The sequence below is a fragment of the Dermacentor andersoni genome, chromosome 11 (genome assembly GCF_023375885.2).
Source record: "Dermacentor andersoni chromosome 11, qqDerAnde1_hic_scaffold, whole genome shotgun sequence".
Lineage (NCBI taxonomy): Eukaryota > Metazoa > Arthropoda > Arachnida > Ixodida > Ixodidae > Dermacentor > Dermacentor andersoni.
The window spans coordinates 104,886,945-104,895,349 of record NC_092824.1 but is presented as its reverse complement, the minus strand read 5'-3'; the positions used below and the strand labels follow the sequence as shown (position 1 = coordinate 104,895,349).

Below are 8,405 nucleotides of genomic sequence, written 5' to 3'. Positions count from 1 at the left end.
TCAGCGTTGGCGTCGATATTTTCGTACATCTTTGGCCAGTTTCGCCATCTTGCACGAATAAACTGCTCGTGCCTCGTGCCGGCCCGGGGTCCAGCGGGCCGGAAGCAGCAGCAGTTGGCTCCGAACGCTGTCGTCGGGAAGTGGCACACCCGTTTGCGCCAGCGATCTTCCTCCCAGCCGCCCAGGTGAGTGGCTTTTCATCGCAGTGTGGCTGGACACTGTCACCACGACTGCTCCGCGCTGCTTTCCGCCTGAATTGCGCCGGCCTGCCTTGTCTTGCCGGCGACATTGACCCGGTCATCTGGGTAACAGACTGTCGCAGCGACGCCGTTTCTATACGTTTACCGAAAAGACAAAAATGCGTCAACCGGCAATCTTTTACTAGAGTGGAAGTTTTTACAGACTTGGGCTACAATAATTAGCCTTTTCGTTTTGTTTTCGTGTTCTGTCATGGCAGCCGTCACCGCTATATTGCTCCAGAGCCGGCTTCTTTTTCGTGCTTTAAACTAATTCACGTGAGCAAAATGAGCAGAAAGCTCTGGGACATGCGGTCAAAGCACATCTTGTAAAGGTGCTTATTAGCCACCAGCGGTTGGGCAGATCGTCGGCGCAGGGCACGGAGTCTCAGCACGAGCCGCGTTCCCACTAGAAAGCGCCGGAGAGAATGGTCCACTACAGCGTTCCCCTTCTCCGCTACAATTTGTTTAAAGTACTCGCAACCGGCCCAATGATTTCATCGAGCCAAATTCCTGCTCCCAGTGAAGTGAGGGGGCGGAAGTATCGTGCGCTTCTTTACAAGCAGCACGTCAAGGAGCAGTGCCACTGTTTCTTCTCAATCTGTCCTTACAGGGTCACAGCTGAACCAGCCGGCAAGAGCGCCGCTGAAAAAAGAAAGAAAGAGCCCTGAATGCGCAGCGCGATGCCACCGACACGACCCCCGGTTCCGGCTGTGCGACCCATGGCACCAACGACGACACCCACTGCGGCGGCGGCGGCTGCTGCTGCTACAAACACACCCGCTGCTCCAACTATCAGACCCACGGTTCCGGCCCCGGCGGCCCTGAGGGCCGGTGGTGGAGCGGCGGCGAGACCCGCCATGATGGCAGCGCCTCCCGCGATGGCCGCGCCACCTGGAGGCGTCATGATGCTACCGGCAGCCCAGCCGCCAGTGAGATCACGTGGCCCGTTTGTTCAGATGCCGACGCTACAGCTCGTGCAGCCCAACGTGCAACCGATAGCGGGCTGCCCCGCCGGACTCGAGTACCTGGCGCACGTCGACCAGCTGCTAGTGCACCAGCAGATTCAGCTCCTGGAACGTAAGCGCGAACGTCACGTTACACCGGATTCAGTGCAACGAACTCGGATAAAGCGAATTAATCTCTATACATCGAGCGCGCGAACCTTGCTGACTTACTCGGGATGACTCGCTCACAACGAGTCAGACGTATATCGAACTCGGGAGCACCCGCTTCCAGCCACATAAGGGTGCTTGCATGTCGCGAACGCGGTATTCAGGAGATTTATTTTATTTGTATTTTATTTTCATATCTTCTGTTCGTGTGGACTGGAGCGGGTGTACATAATCTCGCGCATCATAAACGCCGTTCCCAACGACGCTGAAAAACTGTTCAACGCACAGGCAATAATCATACTTCCTAACTACGCGTAGTTATGTCTTCAATAACTGGATTCCTTCCCTGATTCCTTTCTTCGGTGGAGGTAATACATTCCGCATATAACGAACGCATCGCAAGAGTTCGTCATAGGCGAGTTTGGGCACACTCAGTTTCTTGATGTATAAAACAAATTTTAACATATAAGTTTGTTCGTTTGGGTTTGACTGTAACGGGCTATTTTTAGTTGACAATAAAAGGCATATGGTGGTGTGGAGCGCCTGCAGAAATCAAAGTCGGCCGCTCACGTAGGTGCGCAGGCGCGGTTAATTCAGGCGGGGTTAATCCAATGACCTCTCCTCGCTCGCGTCGACCGACTCAATCGTACGGCTGAAAATTTCCCGGAAGCCATTTTGTCACTAAAGCAGACCACCAGTCATGCACGTATATTACGTGAACTACCGAGCTACAATTCATTTTATCTCAACTAGATCAGCTGCACCCGTTTGCCTCCGCTGTCGTCTTTATATGGCGCTGCGCACAGCACATGCCTATACGTGCGTCCGAAGCAGGCTGCTGCTGCGTGGACGGAACCGGAAGTGGCGTCAACAGCGGTATTTGTTTCCGGCATGTTTTTTTTTTTCATAGGAACACGCAAGAGGCATTTTTGATTTTCGACGAACACAGCGCAGACTCTATTGACACTTTTCGCGGAGCAGTTTGCTCTAGAGAAACGAGATGGAGCTTTCGGCGGCGCGCCGCACGTTGCCTGAGAAAAAGCGCACGAATACGAAACGATCACCGCTATTGCTCTGCCATTGAGCGATCAGTTGTCGGAAATGCAACTGGGTGTTTGCTTACGCACTCTGCTCCATTCATGCTGCAAAATGTGGAGCGGTAGAGGAAACATGTCCTGCATATATGGCTGCAAAACTAGTGGCAGGCATAATAAGGAATGGAATGAATTCCGGTTCCTGGACCGCCGCTACATAAGAAGCGCCTGCGTTGTCGGTCCTTCGCAATGCACGGGTTTGCTCGGAGATTAAAGAAATTCCCTAATCTACCAGCGTCAGAACGCTAAGCTCCAATTGAAGGACTTCAACCGCGGAACGTGGGCGAGATCGAGAACAGCTAGTTACACAATGACGAAGGAAGTAGCGCCGTTTTCTGGCATAGTAAGTTGCTCGCACGTTATCCTAAGCGCATCCACCGCAAGTCACGCTCAAGCTTACGCCCACTCTACCGTCAACGTATGAACACTAAGAGCGCGCACACTTTAATCAATGCAGCGTATGCATAGAATGGGTGACGGTGACTATACCTACAGCATACGAATGTTCGAAGCTGACGTTTCGTATACGGTCCACAGGGCAATCGAGTGACTAGCGTCAATACGTCTTTGCGACAAGCTATGCCAAAGTACGAACCATCTACGTTTTAAGTCTTGTGCGCACCCTGAACTAATCTGTTACTCGCAAGCGATCAGGCAGAAAATAAACAACAGATGGTGACCGCACCGATGTACTTCACCGAGTCAGAAACATGACAAGCCGCTCCTTCAATGCATTTGCCAAATAAAGAACGAGGAGCAAAACACACTGATGCCGATTTAATTCGGAAGTGGCAATTCGTACAGCTTGGAATACATTTCTAGCATGGATTTTTAGTACAAGCACGGTAGACGCTGCTCGCGTCGTTTGGACGAGGCGTAATGTGCTCCGAAAGTCCCCTCGTGTTCTCCGAAGCTGTGGTTGGGGAAGGCAGTTGGGGAAGGCGGTTCCAGTCCAAACAAGCTGTGGGCATAAAAAAAAAAAACAAAAAAAAACAAAGGCTAACTCAGCATAGAGGTAAACGGTTTAGGTACCCAGTGTGCTGGTATGGGTTGCGCTTTCCGAGACGCGGACACAGGAAGGCACGCGGATAAAAACAGACGGCCGCAACGCGAACGCAGTTCCAACTCGCCCGAGAAGCAGCGATGTTAGGTACGGTAAGGTTTAGGCATATGAGCTGAGATAAATGTTTACCTAAACCTAAGGGAGTGGGCGCCAGCAAGAACAGTTCTCGATTTAATTGAGACAATGGGAGCGCAGAGATCGCCGGAGCCTTTTCTGACCGCCCGCGGCCTGCTGTGCGCGCGCAGTGATCGTGCCATTTGAGCAGGAGAACAAGTACGTCGTCAAGAACACCATGGGCCAGTTCATCTTCATGGCGTACGAGAAGAGCGACCTGGCCAGCCGCTGCTGCTGCGGCAGCATCCGGCCCTTCGAGATGTCGCTGCTCGACTACCGGAGCGTCGAAGTGTTGCGGCTGTACCGGCCGCTCCGCTGCGACAGCTCCTGTTGCTTTTGCTGCCTCCAGGTGCGCGCACCACGTAACGTATATACTGCACGACGATTGAGAGCGTATAGTTTCGTTTTATGTGTGTAGCCTCCCGTACTGGATACGGCGTTGCCTAACGTAAAACGAGGCGGCGGTCGTCGCAATCGATACCGTCATTTAGGATTTGCCCTGGAGGAGCGCGTAGAACCGTTTCCAGAGACTGGTACTCTGTTGTACGCTAAAGGTGGATTCATTCTGATATAAACATTTTATTCATATTCGCAAGGACGATGTGTAGTCTCTGCCGGGCTTACTTCTAAAGTTAAGTTTATAGTTGATGCTTTCGAGTTAAGACTTGATTTGGGTGTTCGGGAAGGGTACGACGTCTTAGAAGAGAATAAGCGCGAAAGGAACACCTGCACTTATCAAGCGGCCGTTCATGTTACCAGTCGGAATCCCTGATGGTGAACTGGATTTAAACTCGTGGTGTTGTCATCCTTCTCTTTTGTTGGTGCGAGACAAGTCTGTGCAGCCGTGGCAATTGAAGGCTGTGCTGTTCTTTCAACATTTAGGACAACTCTAGTTCTTCAGTCGTTTTGTCCAAAGCCGTACAAAAAGAAGACATGATGCCCCGTGACCCCGTCGCTATAGTCTCAGCGTGGACGGGGGGCATAGCCCTATGGAAACATTTCGGGGGAAGGGGGCTCGAGCTTTCCAGCCCCCCTTCCCGTAGTCGGCGCCATTGCATCACGTTGATAACAGAGGTGCCGTGGCGCGTGCAGGAGATGGAGGTTCACTCTCCGCCGGGCAACATCATCGGCTCGATAAAGCAAGACTGCTCCGTCATCTTCCCCTACTTCTCGCTTCGGGACAGCGGCGGCAACGTAGTGCTCCGGATCATCGGGCCATTTTGCACTTCGTCCATCTGCTGCAACGACGTCGTCTTCGACATCACGACGAGGGACGGCAAAACAAAGATCGGCCAGCTCTCGAAGAACTTTAACGGCCTGTTGCTGGAGGCCATGACCGACATCGACAACTTCACGGTGACCTTCCCCATCGACCTGGACGTCAAGATGAAGGCCACGCTGCTAGGCGCGGTCTTTTTGATTGTGAGTAGACGAGCGCACCTAGGGATCGCTAGGCTACCGGGCTTTCACGTGTGCGTGATAATCGTGCTGCTGGGTTTTTACGCCAGTTCGGGCCCCTATTTTTCGAATCACTTTCGCACCATAGCACCATGTGTATACATATGCGCACATGCCGCATCGAAACGCGTTTGTGCGCGATATTTTCGATGTTGTTGCTATTCTGTTTTCTTAAAGCGAGGCTTCCTTGGCATATCTTGGCATAGAGAAAAGACGCGCTTTCGCCCTCAAGGTGAAACACTGATAGCGATAGCAAAGTATTAGACAATTTCACGAAGGTTCGCAGTTTTCTCGGCTATGTAAACTGCAGTAAGCGCTCGCTTACTGATTAAATTAACAAACACATTGTTAAGCGCGCACAGGCAGACGCGAACAGAGGCCGTATTCTGAAATGTTCGCCCTCCGCGAAAGTTTCGCCACTGCGAAAGTGACATTCAATAAACCAAGCGACTGCTTACCCGTGACGTCAGCGTGCACTACCAACGCGCGCACTCGAACGCTTCACATCGCTTGAGAGATCGCTGCCGGCGAGGTCAGAGCGGCTCGGATTTGTTGTTTACGAGTGTAGTGACCGCAGTACGGGTTCTGTGCACTGTTTGGTTACGGCCTCTTTAGGTAAAATAACTTGAATAAGGAAGTGTGAAATGCTTTATTTTATATGAATCAACAAATATCGCCGCGAAACACCTCGTGTAGGACGCCACCAAAAAGGCTACTATAAACTACCACCTATCTTATCTCTACTACACTCCACCACCAAGCGAACGCCAAGAGACGCCAAAAGCATAGAGTTTCCTGTAAGAAAGTATGGCCAAAAGACGCTCATTTTTTCAATATATGTCGAGAGCACCCATCGACACCACGACGTTATATGACGTAGGCCGGAACTACAAGATTGCGCTGTTTATTTTCCGGTTTTGCTAAAATCGCCAATCAGCGCGCGCCATTGGCGGAGGCGTGGCCAGGGCGATAGTTTCGCGGAAGGCGAACATCTCAGAATACGGGCCCAGATCTCACTCGATGACCGCGAACGCTCACTACCACAACGCTGACGTCACGAAGAGCGCCGGCAGCGGTGAGCAAACCAACACGAGGAGGCTCGCGGTAACAGCGCGCACGAAGCCACCGACCATCTCGGCTCGCCACTAGGATTCGCTCCCGCCGCAGATTGCCTCCGAGATGCGTAGCGCGGACCGCGTAGCTCGGCCGCGCGGAGAACCGCCCGCATCGACGGCCGGGCTAGAGGAGGAGACGTGCGCTCGACGAGGTGTACCGCGTGCACACACGTGGTCCCTCCTCCCCCCCCGAGCACGTGTTCGATCACGTGACTTCGAACATTGGGCGCCGGGGAACGCGGCGCGCGTCAACTTCGAGGCTCGCCCTCGCAGTCTTTCCCTCGCACCCACAGCACACAGCATAGCCGCAGCAAACGGAACATCACGGCGACATCCGACGGCGAAAATTCGCTCGGAGTGTCCGTGCAGTTGCGATCGCATTAAACGAGGAGAGAGAAAAGGAAAGCCAGGGAGGTTCTTCATTAAGCATACGAAATTAAGATTTGGCACTGCAATGCTAGGCTTCACATCGACGTTTCATGCGCCGTTGTAGTTCGGATTCAATTGTCCGGGCCAGTGCGGCTTTATCGGCACAGCATTTAAAAGGACACCGGAGACGCGGCCAATGCGAACTGTGTCGGACGTCACGTGATCTGCTCCTGGCGCCAAGGCGACCATACGAGGGCATTCCGAGCAAAGTGATTCGAGAACTGGGGAGACAGCAAAGTAAAAAAGAAAGTCGTCTGCTCGGATAAGTTTGCAGCCGCGGCAAATTGAAACGCTTGAGGGAGCGGCAGCAGGGAACGCTCGGGACAGGGGAGAAGCGCCCGCGCTAGCTCCGCCCCCCCCTTTCGCTGCCGGCGCTCCTCGTCGCACCAGCGTTGCGACACAGCGCGCGTCTTGTTAGGCAGCTAACACTTAACTTTTACTTCCCCACAAAATCTAAGAACCTTGCTTCGTCTAATGTTCTAATGATTTGGCTTCGAGTGATCGTGATTCAACGTCTCACTTGTTTCTTTATATATATATATATATATATATATATACACACACACACACACACACTCTGAGCAAACAGTTTCAGGGCAAATTCTTTAAAGGGACCGTGAAAGGCAGCAGAACACTGGTCACTCAATGATGCGCATCCGGATGTTCTGTCTCCGAGGCATGTAACGTGACAGATGGTTTGGCGACACAAACTTAACCCGACTTGTTAATTAAAAAAAAAGTTATTCTTCATTCTTGTGTGCCTCCTCGTCATTGTACCTAGCAAGCATTCTGGTATCACAAGACACGGGAGTGCAGCCACCGCATTTTGTACAATGCAAAGATAGGTTAGAACACGGCTGGTCCTTCAGCAACCTATATTAGTCCATTTATGGTCGTTAATGAATAAAAACTAAATGCAAGAGAAAATAGTCTTACTTGCTCCAATCGGCGTTAAGCAACATTACCTTGCTTCTGTACAGCTACGTGGCGCTCGCATGTCTCATCTTTTTTTTTATGTTGGAACAAGTTATCAGCGACACCCTGTACACCGTGTGCCCCAACTAACGTTAGCCAAGCTGTTTAACGAAAAAAAAAAAATATTAAAAGTTCGGTCGTCAGCGTTCCGATAACCGAACACCGTAAATGTCAAAAATGTTTATCTTACAGCATGGGCTTTAATAAAATTTTTCGTTGAGAAGCTTAGATAACGTTAGCTAGGACACCCTAGACATTTGCACGATTATCAATAAATTCAAGTTGATGTGTCAGCGCTGTGTTCGTCTTAACCTTTGCATCGAGTTTTATATTTTGGCACTGCTCGCCTCAAGAATGAAAAAAAAAAAAAAAAGCTGGATTCTGTCTTTAAGTTGACGCCAGATCTTCGTTCGATATTTTTCAAAAAAAAAGCCACGGACTACTTAGATCGGGGTAAACGCGCTGACTCGACGTCGTTTTACGACTCTGCGCAGGACTTCATATTCTTCGAGAGCGCCGCCGGTGGGTCCAACATGGATCTTCCCGGCAACATCATAAATTAGTTATTCGACGATCGCCGATTTTGTCCTGATGCCTCCCTAAAGACACACCAGGCTGCTCACACAGGCTGCAGCCGTGACACGTCTTCAGGGCCTGTGCGCGGCCGACTGCGTGTTTCTGAACGCAGCCCCGGCAGTATTTTCGCGCTCACTGCTACGCTCACGTGAAGCAGCTTGTTTTCCGATTTCGTCGTGCCCTTCTTGCACGTTGCTTTTCTTGGGCCTGCAGATCGCGCTATAAATTAA

The 8,405-nt window shown here is 51.4% G+C and overlaps 1 protein-coding gene across 1 annotated transcript; it reads left to right on the top strand.

Annotated features, from left to right (window-relative positions):
- LOC126539235 (phospholipid scramblase 2-like) lies at positions 1-8,405 on the top strand. The gene is made up of 5 exons (XM_050186005.3): positions 1-185; positions 850-1,316; positions 3,754-3,971; positions 4,715-5,044; positions 8,094-8,405. Exons 2-5 carry the CDS (start codon positions 908-910, stop codon positions 8,160-8,162), a joined length of 1,026 nt encoding a protein of 341 aa, XP_050041962.1. The 5' UTR covers positions 1-185; positions 850-907; the 3' UTR covers positions 8,163-8,405.

Coding starts and splice junctions, on each gene's coding strand:
- LOC126539235 (XM_050186005.3), top strand. CDS start 908: ATGCGCAGCGCGATGCCACCGACACGACCCCCGGTTCCGGCTGTGCGA. Junction 1,317..3,753: donor GCAGATTCAGCTCCTGGAAC/GTAAGCGCGAAC, acceptor GTGCGCGCGCAG/TGATCGTGCCATTTGAGCAG. Junction 5,045..8,093: donor TAGGCGCGGTCTTTTTGATT/GTGAGTAGACGA, acceptor GACTCTGCGCAG/GACTTCATATTCTTCGAGAG.